Genomic DNA, 18,652 nt, shown 5'->3' on the forward strand with positions numbered 1-18,652 from the left:
TTTGACTTTAAAGGGGCGTTTCGTTCGTGAACAGCACCAGAGACACCGACCTACACGAGAGAGGGAGGAACACATTCACTCGCTCATGAATATTCAAACACTCGACACGTTAAAAAACTGCCCGCTAATGTACATGCAACACACACACACACACACACACACACACACACACACACACACACACACACACACACACACACGTTTCCCTCCCCGTCCACAGTGATTAGGTCTGTCTGTGTAAACATTGATACATATGTACAACTGACGCATCATTATTCAAACTAATTCATTATTCATGATATTCAAATGCGTATAAAAACAGTTCCGTCTCATTGGACAGCCAGCAGATCATGCATAAAAGTGGGCGGAGTCAGTCAGCACTGGATCGGCCAGCGGTCGGGAGCTCTGTGATGTCATAAGGACTTCCTCTGCAAGTCTCCACCCTGCGTTTGATTGACATCTGCACAGACAGAGAGAGGGGTCAGTGAAGCGAACACGGGCGGCGTGTCCCGACAGAAGATGATGAAGAAAGCGGCTAACAGAAGACACATGCAGCCAGCGGGAGGCGTCGTCAGCGTTTACCTGAGAAAGCCAGCTGCAAGTGTGGCGGCAGAGCAGCCTGAGCCCCTGACATGAGACCCTTTAACACATCTGAGGAGAGACGGGACACACACACACACCGACACGCATGAGACGGGATGGACAGAGAGACGAAACCAATGGAGGAAATCAGATTCATGAGGACGAAGAGCAGAAGATGAGCCACAAAAACACCAGCAGCAACAGAAACTACTGAACACACACGACTGCAGTGCTTACGTCAACTAAACACTCCGTTAATTCATTCATTATGATGTTTTCCCAACAAACAGTGGAGTCTGTGTAATATCTGCTTCACATAGTGTGCAAAATGATCAAGGTTAGAATGTAATGTGGTTTAAATGTGTTGAACATTCCAAAGGAACAAATCTGAGGTATTTGGAATTTAATGCGATTCAAATGTTTTCAACATTCCAAAAGAACATATTTGAAAGTTTAATGTGGTTTAAATGTCTGTAACATTCTATGAGAACACATCTGAGGTATTTTACAGACATTTAAACCACATTAAACTTTCAATTGTGTTCTTTTGGAATGTTGAAAACATTTGAATCACATTCAATTTCAAATACCTCAGATTTGTTCTTATAGAATGTTACAGACATTTAAACCACATTAAACTTTCAAATATGTCAATTGTGTTCTTTTGGAATGTTGAAAACATTTGAATCACATTCAATTTCAAATACCTCAGATTTGTTCTTGTAGAATGTTAGTTTAAAAATGACAGCGACTTGCTATTAGAAGCAGTTTTGAAAAGCATTGGAATACTGAATATAACTGTAAAATGTTAGTCAATGAGATTTTCCCCCATAAAAAAATGAGCTTTTTACTACTTAAATGTCAAGTTTGTTCAGTGTTGTGACTAGTTAATTTTCATGATTATTACAGATTTGATCAATTAGTTATTCCAGCTATCACACAAATACACACATATATATGGTGTCCAGTAGAAAACCTAACAAATTCTGGCGATCTGACAGTATGTTAACTGCAGCAGTGTATATTACACGAGACTGAAGGGCCAAGCTGAAGACTTTATTCTCTTACATCTGACTCAGAAATACTAGTGATTAATAACTGGGTCTATACTGGGTTGTTTTCCAGATACTGGTATTGGGAAATAACTGTGTCTGCTTGACGGATAAATCAAAAACATGTTTTTTTCTACTTGAATCACTTCTGGAATATTTATCACTGCCAGAATATTCCTGATACACGCTCACTTTAAAGGATTTATATTTTAACTTATTTTACAATATTTATTGTAATATTATTTATAAACGTATTTTATGTGTTTATTATTTAACACCATATCAGCAGCAAAGACTATTTTAATGGCAAACTAGTCGTGACACTAGAAATTCACTAAATTAGGGCCCTATGATTTCCGCGATTACGGAATCGCGGACGGAATTACGGAATTGGCAAATTAACGCGGAATCTAGTGTTAACGCGGAATTTTGTGGAATTTTACATATTTGGATTGAAATTCTGTTTTTGTGTGGGAGAAGAACGTATGTCTGGTGAAAATGCAGACCGGGGGAAGCAAATCTGGGCGACACAACCCCTCCCGTCATTTCAGCTCCAATGACGGCATCAAAACAATGAAAGCATGGCGAAGCGGCTCTCCACGACTCTGCTTTCGTCGGCGAAAAAGTTAAGAAACTCGACGCTATAAGCCCTCAGTACCGAGCCGAGCAGTTTGCACGTGACTTTTATGCAGTGTTTCCCACACATAGACTAATTCGCGGCCACAAAATCAACTCCGGCCGCCACATATTCCGTTTCGTCTCTCTAACACTTACGCGTCTCTCTCACATACACACACGCGCACACACACACACACACACACACACACACCGCGTCTGTCTATGAGGCGCCGGACTGGACAAAAGCGAAGCGAACTCCGCGAGCGACACTGGGCGAGAGAGAGACAGAGTGTGACTTTTATTTAAACTAATATAATTTATTTTACTGGACAGTTTAAAGCTCATAACCATATTTTGTTGTTACTTGAAGAGTGCAGTGTCATGTTGCATCATGCAGTATTTGTCCTGAAAAGGCTACTGAGTAAATGTCTGTAATTTAAGGTCATTCCTATTTTATTTGTATACATTTTAATCATTAACTTTAAAAGCACACTCTTTTTATGACTAAAATAACAGTAAAGGGTAAAAAAAAATGAATTCCCAAAAATTTAAACGGAAAAAACGGAATTTGGGAAAAAATAAAACGGAATTTGGGAAAAAATAAAACGGATTTCATAGGGCCCTACTAAATCAAGAACACATCTTATACAATTTAACAATATTTTCTTACAACAAATACAGTAAAAATATAGCAATTGCATGAGCTTTTTCAGTTCAATATATTTCATAGAAAATCTATTTTCTCAGGAGAATAATAAAAATCAAATAATTAAAATAAATAAATAAATCATGTAATTCTTCACCTTTCAAATTTATATATATATATATATATATATATACATTGTTATAATCAGTAATAAATGCGCTCATTATGCAAGTGTGTATCAGAAACATTACAGCAGTAATAACATGCTATAGGGAATTAAAAAAAAAGCAAAAAGTGTCAATTCTGTGAGATCTAACGAAGTATGTAAAATTCACCTCACTAAGAGTTTTTAAACGATAATAATAATAATACAGTATTAAATATATTTACGTGTGAAGAGCGACTCACTCTGGGGAAGGTTGAACCCTGAGCTGCTGGGATTGGTCGAGACGCCGGAGGTCGCCGTGGAAACCACAGATGAAGGAAGATTCAGCAGGTTTGGAAACTGGAACGGGAGAGAGACGGGAACCAGTCCTCCCAACATCCCGAAACCCAGAGGCAGAGACGGGCCGGCCGAACTGAGCAGAGCGCTGGCGGCGGGCGACACCTGCACACAGGGGAAACATCATTGATCTTCATTAGGCCTCTCACTGTGATAAAGCAGCGCATCCCGATGAGTCCCACTTTCTGCTCCAATGTGCAAAACTATTAAGAAACTATTGCACTGATTGAAATGCCAGAACTTCTGAAATTTGTCAGCAAGTGGAACGAAAATAAGTGATAAAAACACTAGAAAACCAAATCGCAAAGATGCCTAATACATATAACTATGATAAATAAATAAAACAATCAAAAAATAACAATTTAATTAAAGTTTTTTTTTAAATAATATATATATATATATATATATATATATATAGAGAGAGATCTCATTAATTAAAAAAATTTGTAATTAAAAAATTCTTCGGTCTAAATCAGATGCTAGTTATTTTTTAAATAAAAATAATGAATCAATACATTAAAATTTAATGAAAAAGTAAAATTATGCCGGAGAGACCTGTGTGAGCTGAGTCGCTGCGGCCGTAGACACCGATGTGATTGTCTTCACCCCCTGATTAGCTCCGCCCACTTGTCTGTGCCGCTGGCTGTGATTGGCCGTGCCTGCCACGGGCGAGGCGCTGGTCACCGGCTGCTTAGCAACAGCTGTGGTTGTCGTGGTGAGGCTGGAGATGTTGTTGCCCTGAGAGGAATTCTTCTGCCCCACGGGGGAGCTGTAACCGCCGGCGATGAACCCCGCGTGGAAGCCCTGGTTCTTAGAGGCGTGCTGGTGCATGCTGGGTAACGTGGGCGGCCTGGAGACGGGCGGGCCGGTGGGAGTGAGCTTGATGATGTTTGAGCTGGGGTTGTGTGGCGATTTGGTGAGCGTGGCCTGCATGGGCGTGATGAAGCCCGGTTTGGGCAACTCGTGGGGCGCAAGTTTTTTAGCTTGCGGCGTCACGGTCACGTGGAAAGGCTGAGCGGTTTTAACGTTTATGAGCGACGGCGAGGAAGTGGTGAGAAGTGCGCGCGAATGCGGCGATGAGCTGTTATTGCTTGTTTTGATGATACCCGTTGACATGGCGACCACTGATTTTGCCGGAATCTTTTGAGGAGCGTGAAGAGGCGATGATGTGGGAGGTGGGCGGGGCTTCGGTTGGGACACGCCCAGTTTCGTGGGCGGAGTCACAGTCGGTCGCTGAGCGGGAATAACCGAAGGCCTCTGAACCTGGGATAAAACACTCACTCCTTTAACGACCGGAGACGCAGACGAGGAGGAGAGGATGCTGGGAGAGTGAGGCGGGAGGGTGTTGGCGCTCTTCTTGGCCAGGTGTGGCGACGGCGTGTGCAGCGACTGGGCCGGTTTGGGAGGGTCGGTGGACGGCGGGCTGTCGGACTGGACCAGGCCTTTAGCGACGCTGCTGAGCATGGCTAGAGCGTGAGAGATGGAGTCCAGCGACGGGGCCGTCAGGTCCTCGTCCAGAGAGTCCGACAGGCAGATGGGCTCCGGCGGGGACGGCCCGCGCGGGACGGCGGGGGGAGGGGGGGTGGGGTCCACGGAGAGGGCCGGCCGCTGGAGAACACCACTGTCCTGAGGCTTGGGTTTGGCTTTGGGGGTCGGTAACATCCGCTTCTTCACTCTGAAAAACACAAAAACAAATCAATGCAGTTTCAGACACTCAAACAGTGATGACAAATACAAAGATTAAAAAATACAATAATTATCAAAGTACACATCAAAGTTACACATGAATTTTGAACAATACCCTTTCTTGTCTTAGGACAAGTTTGATGAACTTTTTGAACCACTTCAAATGTTGACTTGTAAATATTTTTTAATTAAATAATATATTTTCAATATTTTTAAGTTTAATTAAAATTTAAATATTTGTAATGCTTAAATGCAATAATAACAATCATTTAATGTTGAATTAAAATACAAAATTAGCAATATTTTTTAATGTTTTAAACTCCTGGAACGTTTTCACTCCAAGGATCCAGTAAGCGAATTTTAAATATGTTTATGTTTAATTAAATAAAATAAAATAAAAATAATAAATTATTTTAATGCTTAAATGCAAATAAAATAATTTAATGTTTAAAATAATAAATTAGCTGTATTTTTTATGTTTAATGAAAACTATTTAAAAATATATTTTTAAAGTTTAATTTAAAAAAAAAACTTGAAGTGAATTGTTAAATTTTAAGCCTGTTATCAATTTTATTACCGAGGATTATTATTTTTTCTAAGTAAAATTACCATCATGCTAAATGCTAATAAAAAAAAACCTTGTTTATTATTGACACTGTAGCCCAGGGGTTTTCAAAGTGTGGGAAAACGACGCCGTTGTTTCCGCTCCTGTTTTCGATAAGATCATTTTAAACTCCTGGAAAGTTTTCAGTCCAAGGATCCAGTGAGGGAATGCAGTCGAGCAGTCGTAACGCAGAGGAAACACGGCAGATATCATCACAGACGGCTGAGAGAACAGTGTTTTCGGCATCAAAGCACGATCTCTCTGCCATCTGTGATTGTTTCGGAGCGACATGAGCCGTTTCTCTGTGTGAAATACAGACTTGAGTGACCGGCGGCTCAAAACACCCAACCGCTGCATGAGCATAATGACATACACACACACACCTCTCAGTTGGATAACGCAAACCAGTGTCGCGCTGGTAAAGTTTTGATGGATGACGACTGTAATCCGGGTAAAGACGAGTACAGTGCCAAACAGGAGTCGAGCATTAGGCACGATAGACGAGAGTGTTATTACTGATGATAGTTGTTCAACACTGAAGATTAGTTTTACTCATTGTGGATCATGTAGCATGACAATTTAACATGCAATTACTAAAATATGAATATATAATGTAATATGTATTAATGATTATGTGGTGAGCTGTAATTTTTCCTCATTTTATTATTAAATTATATTTTTTCAACCCTAACCACGGGTAACCGTTTCAACTTCCTAAAATGAACTAATGAATCGCTTACAATAGATCTGTGAATGTGCAGTAATACGAAGATTTCAATTAATCTAGATCCAGCTGTTAGTAAACGTTTAAAAATAACCAGATGCCTTAGAGAACGGCATTTTAAAGACATAAACGCCATGATAAATGTTATATTAACACTCCAATTAATACTTTAAAAATGTACATGACATTCAAATTGAGCACATAATACATGTTTTTGGTCTCAATCTGGTTCATTGATTGCATTTTATTCCCCTAAAATGACTAAGTATCAGCCCTAAATTGTGTCCCAGTAATAAAGTGTCAAATTAGGAAAGCAAATTAAGTTGTGAATGACACAATCGTTTACAGTGGCTCCATATCGTGAATGAAAATCCTGAGGAATAAATCTAGATTCAGCATCTAGCTAGCGTTTAAAAATAAACCAGAGTGGAGAAACTCACGTGTTTCCAGTGAGATGATTGTGAGCTATTCGGCTCTCTTTGAACAACATCCTGAGAAGTAGAGAGAAAGAGATACATCAGTCAGGATGTTTAGTGAATCCACATTATGCAGCAGCCAGCAGAGGTCCGGGACCTGGTGCTGTGGGGCCGAAACCCACCTGGCCTGCATCCATCCTTTGGGCCAGAGCGGTTTGACCTCCGTCTCCATGAAGACCTTCAGGTAATCCTCAGGCGAGAGTGAGCTCTGAGCCTCCAGCACGTAGCAGCCCAGCTTCACCCGCACCAGATTACACAGCAGAGTCCTGCGCAGACACACACACACACACACACACAGATATCAAGCTTCCACTGCAGGTCTGGCTCTTGACGATCGCGTTAGTGATCATCTATGACTTTCACCTGAGTTTATCATCCCATACAAATTTCTTCCTGGGTCCCATCACTCTTCGTCCTGGCTTCTCATCGTCTTCCTCCTCTGAGCCGTTTCTGTCGCCGTCTTCGGTCTGCTGCCTGCACACACACACACACACACACACACCAGTAAACACACAGAAGTCTCTTCGTTTATTAGGACTCTATTAAAACCGTTTTATTTCTCCCCAAATTCCACTTTTTTTAAAACGTTTTTATGGATTCCGTTTTTTTTTTTTTTTAAATACAATTTAACAACACTTTATTAAAAGAATAAACAAAAATGACATGTTTAAGGCCCTATGAAACACAATTTATTATTCTTTTCTCAAATTTTCAGAAAGAATTCAGAACAAATTTTCTCTGTTTTATATTTACCAAATTCGGTGTTTTCTGTTTTAAGTTTTCTGGATTACATGTTAATGGCTTTAATTACATTTTAATTATCAAAAAGCATGTCTAATTAATTAAATTCGTAAAAACAACAATTTATAAAATTTTGTATAAAAAAAAAAAAAAAGAGAGATGAAACTGGGGCGCTAATAAGCTGATTTCACGCAGCCGTTATTTTGAAATCGAAAGCGAGGCTCCGGTGGGAAGAAAACCGGAAGTGCCACCTTTAATCACAGGCAGGAGAGTCGCGAATGCAATGGCGTATTGTTGTGTTTAATGTAGAAATGAGTTATTCTAAAAATGTACATACATTTCTTTCATACTTTAGACTATATACAGTGAAATTCATTTATAAATAATTTTTATATAATTCAGAAAGTGAAAAAATAAGCAGGAATGAACTATACACATATCCTATATTGTATATTAACATCCAATAGTGTAAATCGCGGCAGCAGCTTCAGGTTGGTAGTCCAAGGCATTGTTGTTTATCTGTACTTCCGGGGTTCTTCCCACCGGAGCCTCGCTTTCAATTTCAAAATGGCGGCTGCGTGAAATCAGCGTATTGAGTCAAACTTAGAATCGTGCACTGAAGACTAACAGACAAGGTCTTGAATTTTGCACCCCCCAGAACACTTGGAATATACAACGCATAAGACATACGTGTCACATGGGATCCTTCTGTGATACTTGTGTCTTTTTTTTTTTTTTTATAACTTGATGCTGGTTGCTTTTCACTGCCATTATATGGACTAGAGAGAGTGACACTTTTTTTTTATTAAAAATTCTCCTTTGTGGTCCATAAAAGAAAGAAGAGCAACACGGTTGCATAAACTGCTTAGACTAATTTTAAAAGTTAGTCATCGACGCTGGGAACTATCCCTTTAATACAGTAGTGAACATTTGAAGTGGATCAAAACCGTTCATCAGTTATACAACAATACCCGTTCTTGTCTTAGGACAACTTTGATGAACTTTTATGATCCACTTCAAATGTTGTCTACTGCATATATCTATTTTTTTTAACCCTTACTCAGTAGCACTCCAGTTTCTTACTTGGCAACTCTGGCCATGCAGTCCATGTTGTATCGAGCGATCTGCTCCGGCATGACGCTGCACACGGCCAGCTTGAGTTTGAGCAGCGGCGTCCGCAGCCGGTCGTCCTGAATGTTCAGACTCAGCTTCTTCAGCCGCTTCAGCAGAGCCTCTTTATTACACGGCACGAACGCCTCCAGATGAGTGTAGACGGCGGCGCGCACAGAGGCAGACTGTTCCTGCACCTGCAGCTCGATACTGCACACACACACACACACACACACACAGAGAGAGAGAGTGAGATGATCGAACCAACCAGAGACACTGGGAATGAAAACAACAGTCAAATGAACTCACTCCAGCAGGATGTTGTTCATGTCCAGCGTGAAAAACTTCTTCCTGCCCTCCATATCAAACTGACGAGACGCCTTTGAGGAAAACAAGCGGTTAACAACAGCTCAAATGTAATGGCTATCTTCATGGACACAAATACTTTAAAAAAGTAGCAAAATATCAAAGGAAAAACAAAAGAAAATTGACAATTCATCTTCCATAAAACTAAAGCTGCAGCTCATATATCACTTTCACAATCCAATCATCTGTAAAGTCAACATGAAAGTAAAATTGAGGCTGTTTACTTTAAAACACGTTTCTGGTCTTGATGCGTTTTATAATTATGTGTTGTTAGCAAAAAATGATAAAACATCGCCATCCCATCAAATCCTTATGGATTAAATCAAGTCCAGTCCTACATTTTCCAGTTGAATATTCTGCTTCACTTTATGAAAGTTAAACTTTATGAAATGCATCACATTATGAAAGTAAAATAATTGCGGATGTCATAGCATGTTTACTTTGAAAGATTGAAGACACGTCCCATAATAGACATCAGAACAAAACCGCATCTTCTGATGTACTGACACTATTATACCCTGTTTTCCACAGATCTCCATCTTTCTAACCTTCCGCTCTTCCTGTTCTCCCTGTATTCTGGCTATTTCCTCTCTATCATGTTGATCTTCTCTTCCTCCTACACCTCTCTCTACCTCGTCTCCTTCACTCTCTCTCTTTCTAATGGAATATGCCTGGAAAGAAAAGATGGCACACACACAAACACACACACACTCACACCCACCAACACACACAAACACACACACACATACACTTTTCAACTGCGCTCCTGTTTCACATGAGGATCATGAATCAGTGTTTATGCAACTAAACGCAGCGACTGAGATGTGCAAGTACAGGTCAGCACTCACCGCCCGCAGGTCCTCTATGCGCTTGATAAGCGGAGCAGGGAGGCTGCTGGGAAGCGGCGGTGGCGGCACCAGCCCCGTCTTCTGCACCCGACCCGCGACTCCGGGCTTCTGGGAGCCGTTCTCGCTCTGCCCGGGACTCGCCGGCTGAGGGGAGTCCAGCAGCCCGAAGTCCAGGTCGCCCATCAGCTCCTGCAACATGTCGTTCTCCGTGGCTCCGCCCAGCAGTGACATCATCGCCGGGTCAGAGGTCAGGTCGGCCATGGAGAGGTCGTTGCTGGGGGCGACGGCGGCAGCGTTGGGCTGCGCGCGGACGAGCTTGACGACCGACGCCGGGTGCTTCTTGCGGATCTCCTCTTTCTCGCGGCTGAAGCGACGGATCATGGCCGCCAGAGACAGAGAGTCCTTCATCAGCTTCTTCCTCTTCTTCTTCTCCGGCCGGTTCAGAGCCGACACGCTGTCAGAAAGAGAGGAACAAAACTGGCGTCGTACACACTAGGGTTCGAAAGATTGGGATGAGTACGGAAACTTATGCTTTTAGTTATTAAATTGATCGAAAACACACATTTATAAATGTTATACAAGATTTCTATTTCAAATAATAATAATATAGTAATAATATTTCACAATTTTACTGTATTTTTCATCAAATAAATGCAGCCTTGGTGAGCAGAAGAGACTTATTTCACAAAAAATCTCACCAACCCCTATGTTTTGAGTGTATATGTGCGTTCCATACAGGTTTGGAACGACAATTGTTTACATTTCTACCATGTTCACAAACAAGTCAATTTATTATTCTAATAAATACAGGCTTACGACATATTAACTACATATTTCTTTGACAGTATTTGAGTTTGTTCATGAATGTTTAAAGACCCAAAACCATCCCATCAGCAAAAATGAAAATTTTGAAAACAAATGAAAACACAAAAGGGCACAGAAGTTTTTTTTTTTTTTTTTTAAGTTGAACTTTGTTTAATTTGACACTGCATCTAAAAAATAAAAAGCAGTGAGACGTGGCGTAACGTTCAAAGACGTCCATCTAGTGCTTGTTTACATAAAAGCAGCGTACTGAAACACAAAAAGCATGTGAACTCACCCTGGCTTGGGTACTTTGAATTTCCTGGGTTTCTTCTCCTCCAGGCAGCCGTCCTGCTTCTTTTTCCTTCTCTTAATCACCCGCTCCTCTCCATCCTTCTGTGAATCAGAGTCAAGGACATCATCTCAGTCAATCACACCATCACAGACTCAAAACGCTGATCAGATCTCTGATAGAAATCCCTCGGAATATAAAACACTGGAACTGACCATTAAGAAGAACAGCATTACTTGGTAAAAAAAAGTCATATTGTGATTATTTTGAACTGTGATAAGATAAAAATGTACCAAATAGTTTTTTCAAGTTATGGCTAATAATCAATAAATATGCCTATATTACAAATATAAATTAATTTGTTAAAAAATTTAATATAAATAGTCAAAACTATTGTTATATGCACCACGCAACTCACACTGAGATGCACTTGAGCTTTTAAAGGATCAAAGCTTTGCCATAATCAAATGTATCCCTTAAAATTAGTGCTAGATGATCATCTAAATCTTAATAGGTCGAAACAATGAAACATCCAATAATGGCCAGTACCATAAATCAAAAAAAAGTGTCAATAACCGATATTGTGCCATTATTGTGCAAACAAATGTATATATATGTATATATATATATATATACACATATATATAGTGATTATTGTGGTTAAACATGTGATTAGGCCATCCTTAAAAATATTCTTGTTTGCCGTAACCCGACCGACCCTGTCAATTTAGGACCGACCCAATTTTTAATTTTTTTTCCCTTTTAGTCCGACCGACTTGCCGGTTGTAAACTTGCATTAAGACCGACCGATTTTTTTTTTACTCTTCAAACAACTAATACAAATGCAATAAAATATCAATTATATTATAGTAAGTATTGTGAATATAAATTGCATAGGCTACGTTCTTTCTTTTAAATAAAAACCCGTGGCGTCATATATGATGATTATGTTTACACCATTGGTTTACGCATGTCACACTATGGTCTGTGCGTTCGCTTCTTTTCATTCACGGTCAATGGTTCGCGCTCGGTGATGATGGCTGCGGCGCGGCTGCTTGTGAAATACGTCTGTATGAGCCTAAACATTTAGGCGCTCATTATTCGAAATTCTTAATGGTCAAATAGGGAATAGATGTTAACGGCCTTTTCTCGGAGCGCGTCCAGCTCGTCACGATATGGCCGCCGCGAACGCGCGTCACACAGCAACGGCAGGCTCTGACAAACACACATAAGTATGGGAAGCCAAACACACCGAAAGTGGGAAGAAACGGCGCGGTGTTATAGAGTTCGCGCAGCGCGGACATGTAATCTGTGCGGCTCAATGGACCGAGACGCGCGAGCCGCGACAGACTCGACAGCGCAGGGAGGAAGTGTTTGCTTGCGGGACCTAATCTCACCAGCGCCGCGCTGACCAATAAAACAACACATCCCATAACGAAATGTACTAAATTACACTAAAGAAAATCGACCATTCCATAATATGTCAGGACTACTTAATATAGTTTCTACAATGCGCCTAGCCATTTGACCTCACTGATTTCCGTTAATAATAGCAGATGTTTATGGGTCCAATTTCAACGAATAGTGCCAAATGCGCTGTTTTATTGGTCGGCGCGGCGCTGGTGAGATTAGTCATTTTAATTTATTTGTTTCCCTCTGAAAACCCAATCCTTTTCCCCAAATGAATGCAGCTGGAATTAATGCAATAAACATGTTTTTTGACAAAGATTTCAAATTGTTTGTTATCTATAACCTGTATCAGAATGAGTTTCGCAATGGTGCGCCCAAAGGCATGGGTTGAAGACACAGTCAGTGGCGTCACGATATGCAAATTTATTTAAATTCATACCGACGTAATCACCATGACCAAAATTGTCCTTTTTTTTTCCATTGAATTTTGAAAAGAAAAAAATATAGACCTACCTACCGACCCTTTTTTTTTTTTTTTTTTGCTGTTACTGCAAACCAAAATATTTTTAAGGATGGCCTTAGAACAAAATAATTAACATCTAATATTGTTGCTACTTAGATATTAAAGCTAAAAACAGTGAAATATGCTGAACAGAGTGTGTGAAGAAGAATATATATTTCATCTTCTGTGGTTTAATAATAATCAGGCTAGGACATGTTACAAGTATGCAACACTACCACTCATATACTCATAAAACACATATAATTCTGGCTGTGCTAAAACTGGCACTTCCTCCACAGCATGTGCCATGATGATGAAGATGATGATGAAGATCACCTTGAAGTGATTGGAGTCTTTCCCTCCGCCCTCTCCCTCCGACTCGGACGCGGCCCTGAACTGAAGCGTGCCGGTGTTGATGTAGAAACCGCCGAGTTTAGTGCTCAGGGACGCAGGAACGAGTTCGTCGTACTGCAAAGACACAACAGACATCATGTATACGGTTTTCCTGCGGGTCATTAATGCTGCAGAGTGAAATATAAAGTCCTTACATCCATTCAGAAAAACTCTTTCATATGCATTTTGATAAGGATGATGAGTCGGAAGGGGATTTCAAAGTAGATTGAGATAACGTGTAATAGTGTGGTCAAACACAATGCGCTGGTTCTGAATTCACTCGAATACCCCATCATGTGATGGAACGGTAACTGGGAGCATTTCGGGAGATAATCAGTGGTGGACTTCTGGGTGAAGCTCTCTCTGATACTCACAGCCTCGGAGTTGTCGATAAACGGATCGGTTTCATCATAGCCGTAACCGATATCGATGAGATCCTGCATCCGGTCTCGTCGCTTCTTCTTAACAACAGTGTTTCCCTGAGATGATAATACACTCTATTCATTTGACGTGTCGTGATTAAGATTAAATGTTTTCTGTGTAAACACACACACATACGCGCGCACACACACACATGTTGGTTGCTGGTGGATGTGTGCATTCGTCAGGAAAAGAATACATACATATTTGCTCTCAAACTTCCTGGCGAGTGCCTCGACTTCTTGCCGTTCCTTGTCTTCGTCTGCGAACGGGTCGCTGGGATCCAGAGTAGGTTTGAGACCTTGAGGAACTTTCCTTACCTTGACAAGAAAATGAAACCGGTCAGACACAACCAATCGACTCATTGACATGCAAACAGACACCAATCATACCGATAACTCTTTATATTTGAAAGATGATAACCGATATATTGGCCGATAAATCTAAATTTGTATGTCATTTTTGAGAGCCTGCTCACAAAATCAAAAGTCTCATCATTAACAGCCATGTACCAAACCCACAATTATAATGTTCATATTATTATTTTATGTAGCCGATATGACACTGTATTTTCCTTTTGAAGTGATTTCAATCATATTTCATTTTCAAGGAATTCAAAAGCATCATGTTGAACAGTGCGCATCTGAAGTGTCTCAGCTGAAGCAAATAATACATTATTTATCGGCTTTAATATATTGGCCAATTTTTCTTATCGGGCCGATAACATTTAAACATAACTGATACCGATATGGTGGCCGATATATTGTGCATCCCAATACAACTGTACAAATTATACATTTTAATAATCAGCTGCGATATACCCATGTGCAGTATTTGTATAGATTTTGCAGTGTACTTACTAGTGACGTTAAAGGAAAAACAACACCAGATCTGTCAAGCTAATGTCAATTACGAAATATCACCCAAACCAATACATAAACGTTTACATATTGCTAAATAACTGATGATTTTTATACAAAAAATGAGAGCTCGTAAAAAAAGGTATGATGCAACTGGGGATCAAACCTACAGCCTTTACCAACTAATATATATAAAAGGGATAGTTCACCCAAATATGAAAATTCTGTCATTAATTTCTCCACCTCATGTCGTTCTTTACCCGTAACTTTCGTCCATCTTCGGAACAAATATTAGGCTAAGATTTGTTTTTGATGAAATCTGAGAGCTTTCTGTCCCTCCATTGACCGTCTACACACCTACCACTTTTAAGCCCCGGAAAAGACATCATAAAAGTTCATAAAAACATAATGTACCACTTTATTTACAAAATATGAATCTTCAACGCGCATGACATAAGGGCACCATGACGCATGCGTGTTGGGTTGTTGTTACGTGAATGTGCGTTGGAGAGTAATATTTTGTTGATAAAGTGGTAAATTATGTTTTTATGCACTTTTATTATGTCTTTACTACTCATAAATTCATAAAACTTAGGTTAAACCATTGGAGTCACAGATTACTTCAATGACGTTTTTACTAGCTTTCTGGGGCTCGAAAGTGGTAACGTTAGTTGCGTAGAGTGTCAATGGAGGGACAGAAAGCTCTCAGATTTCATTAAAAAGAAAACTAAACCACCCATCATTAATCTCAGTCCGGCTACTGATGTAGTTACTGTTACACTGAATTAACGATCCCTATTTTTACATTTGACAGGTTGACAGAAACTTGGCTTGAACCTAGAACCTGTCAGTTCAGATATTTAATAACCACTAAAGTTAAACCACACACTAGTCACTTATGTGCTGCTGTGGTCAAAACAAAAAGTAACTCTAAAGTGTCTAACGATGTATTTACTACAGGTTCGGTTCCCCTGCTCGAGTCTGGGCTTTAACCCGCACCCGTTCCCCGCGGACCTCACCTGCAGGCTCGAGTGGACCAGCTCGCCGTAGTTGAACTCCGCTGACTTCTGTTCACTCGGTTCTGACAGGCTCAGGTTCAGGCGGACGGTACGTTTGGGTTCTCCGGGTTCCGTTGCCGGTTTCCCGGCACCGAACACCCCCGGGGCGGTGACACCGGGACTCGGTTCATTCTCTTCGTCCTCCCGTCGGCGTTTCTTTGACTCGGTTGCCACCGGTGTGGTGCTGAACGAGGCGAGGGTAACGAACGGCACTTTTCTCGGGTCAGCCATTGGACTCTCCGGTTCTGCTCGAGCCCGAACACACACGCGCGTGCACGCGCGCGCTCCTGACTGTTAGCTTGAGCTAAGATTAGCGCTCACACTATTAAACAACAGTTTAATGCTGACACGAAACGAAATGATGTCCGTTTTAAATTATATAATATTTCCTCGCAGCATTCGAGTCGAATCCGTTTCATTTAGTCGATTGTAAAAGTAGTTTTTGTTTCTCTCTGTGAAATCTCGGCAGCATATGTAGCGGCCATTTTCAGTAGCAGTAAATACAGGATGAGGCAGCGGGGTCAGTGATCATGCGCAATGCGCGAGGCGCTGGAACAGGACCAATCAGAAGTCTCACCGCACTCTAAGACCCGCCCACTTCCAAGACTCCAGCGGGAGAGGGTGGAGCCGCTTCCGTGCGCGCTGACCGCGGGAGATTCAGAACCGCACAAGTAGAGTGATTCATCCCAGAGAATCGAATCTTTTGCAGGAAGAGGTTTATAAAATGACTCGTTTGCAGGACAGGCTCACAAAATGACTTTGTAATGAATATGTAAAAATCCTGTAAGTTACACAATTGCACCAGATGGCGACAATGACTTTTGAATATTATGAGTAAGTATAAGCTAAAACCAGCTGAACACCAGTTAATTTTAACCTATAAGAACCCGGACCAATTTCCCCTTATATGAAAATTATGGGGCATATAAAACAGACTAATTGGACCACTTAAAACATGTTTCTGCCGTTGTTTTTTAAAAACAACCACTCCTTGTCAAAGATCTGTAATGTGACATATATGTCACATTGGGCGTTTATGGTGCATTTTTAATGTGACATATATGTCACATTGGGCTTTTATGATGCATTTGGAAAAAAAATAATTTGGTCAGTTTTCTTGCTAAATAACATTTTTTTTCTGTTTATTTTCTTTTCCACAACATTTTCTAAATTATTACTTTTCTGTGAAGATAAATAATAAAAAAAAATTTTCAGAAGTAATAGTTTTTGCATTTTATTTGCTTTGCCACATATTTCAAAACCACACAACTGTGACCATTACATTTTACAACAACTGTTTTGTAACTTCAAAAGTTAACCTTCTCAGTTATACGGTTTAATCATAAATACATTTTTAGATTATTTTTTCACAACTCGAAAATGTGCAAAATGAATAAAAATAAATAACTACCTCACACCGGAGGTCAACATGTTGAACATGCATGTAGTGCAATAACATTGCAAAATTCTACCTTTTCAGGTATACGGTTTAACCAGAAATACATTTTTTTATTATTTTTTCACAACGCGAAAATGTGCAAACTGAATAACAATAAATATGGTGTTTTGTACCATATGTTGCATAGCTGTTTTAGTTACAGGTATGCAACATATTTTCAAAATACATTTCATAAAAGGGTAAACCCTAAACCAACTTTCTTTAGTTAATGATCTGTAAGACTGGGGCTTTATTATTGCTGTTCATTGATTCAAGTCATTTTTTAGACATTTGGGTATAAAGTGTTTTAATTCTACAATATATGGTGTAAAAACATCTGAGTGCTGTCCTCTTCAGGTTGAACGGTGGCTACTGCAGTTGAATTTTCAATTTGTGGTGCCCTGTGAGGTAAGCAGGCACCAGCTAACCACACCCATGCCTACAGAGAGATGCGTCTCAGGTGCACGCCTCTCCGTCCGCTGGGCTCTGCCCACTTTTACAGCATTTTTCAAATATTGCCAGTGGGTGGAGTCAGGCTCTGATCAGGGGCTTAGTTACCCTTTAACAATGTTATTAATTTGACATTTTTTTGTTTAAAATATGCTTTGAATTGAGCAGCAGAATATATATAATACTAAAATAATTGAATCAGCTAAATTATTTGAGCAGTTCATTAGCATTTTTCTTAATGTGACACATACGTCACATCAAAATTCCACCTACTGTTTTACTGTTAAAAGCCCGATGTGACACATATGTCACAACAACATTTGCAAAACTTGTTTTATATCAATTTGTACAAGAAACGTTTTAAAATCAAGTCAAGTGTAATCTAGGATATGTTATTAAAACATTAGAATTGTTGCATGGGTTGAAACATACCTTTAGTAACAAAAATAAGCATCTTTAAAAAGTGCTGACACTGCAACATGTGCACACAAGACAGACCACCATTTTGGAAATGTTACCATGGCAACAAAAATGCACACATTGTCACATGACTGAACCTGGATGTTCCTTATATGTCCCTTAGGGACTTCCTGGGTTGAAAGTGAGGTATAATCGTTTAAAAAAACCTTTTCCAATGATCATTAGTGTTTGTGACACCCACGTCACATCGGGTTCTTAAGGGTTAAATCTTATATCTGTTATTTAACAATTGAGATAGTTATTTAATGGTGATATAACCAGCATAAGACATTTTACTGGGTTTAAACACCAGTTGTGCAGGTGAGGCACGTTGTAACAAGGAGTTTAGGGTTAGGGTTAGGGTTAGGGTTAAACTAAGCCCCCATTATAACTATTATAATTCTATTCTATAATTTTATGAATTCTATTGAGAATACATGAGAAAAAAGTGAATACAGACTTGAGAGTCAATGTTCAGAAATGATTCATTGTTATTATGGTTTGAACTACGCTATCTATGTGTTTTGCAGTGTGTTTGTTGTCAAACTCAAAAATTTGTTTATTTTTAATTATTAAAAAATGCCATTATTTTATATGAAAAACGTATTAATTCT

At 39.8% G+C, this 18,652-nt stretch overlaps 1 protein-coding gene across 4 annotated transcripts; it reads right to left on the reverse strand.

The window, feature by feature from the left end:
• Nucleotides 1-182: 182 nt before the first annotated feature.
• ubn2b (ubinuclein 2b) lies at nt 183-16,208 on the reverse strand. Of its 4 annotated transcripts, none has more exons than XM_056243455.1 (15): nt 15,648-16,208; nt 13,977-14,088; nt 13,728-13,832; nt 13,297-13,428; nt 11,055-11,149; nt 9,956-10,409; nt 9,051-9,121; nt 8,715-8,951; nt 7,254-7,364; nt 7,013-7,156; nt 6,855-6,905; nt 3,956-5,075; nt 3,289-3,505; nt 583-651; nt 183-460 (listed from the first exon to the last, which is right to left on the reverse strand). In XM_056243455.1, the coding sequence occupies exons 1-15, from the start codon at nt 15,920-15,922 to the stop codon at nt 414-416; spliced, it is 3,240 nt and encodes a 1,079-aa protein (XP_056099430.1). In that variant the 5' UTR covers nt 15,923-16,208; the 3' UTR covers nt 183-413. The 4 variants fall into 4 exon arrangements, with proteins under 4 accessions (XP_056099430.1, XP_056099431.1, XP_056099429.1 ...); XM_056243456.1 differs by having other exon boundaries at nt 3,307-3,505; nt 11,055-11,152; XM_056243454.1 differs by having other exon boundaries at nt 11,055-11,152.
• Between the last annotated feature and the right edge of the window lie 2,444 nt (nt 16,209-18,652).

Source organism: Rhinichthys klamathensis, unplaced genomic scaffold (assembly GCF_029890125.1).
Source record: "Rhinichthys klamathensis goyatoka isolate OS25496 unplaced genomic scaffold, OSU_Roscu_1.1 h1tg000799l_1, whole genome shotgun sequence".
Classification (NCBI taxonomy): domain Eukaryota; kingdom Metazoa; phylum Chordata; class Actinopteri; order Cypriniformes; family Leuciscidae; genus Rhinichthys; species Rhinichthys klamathensis.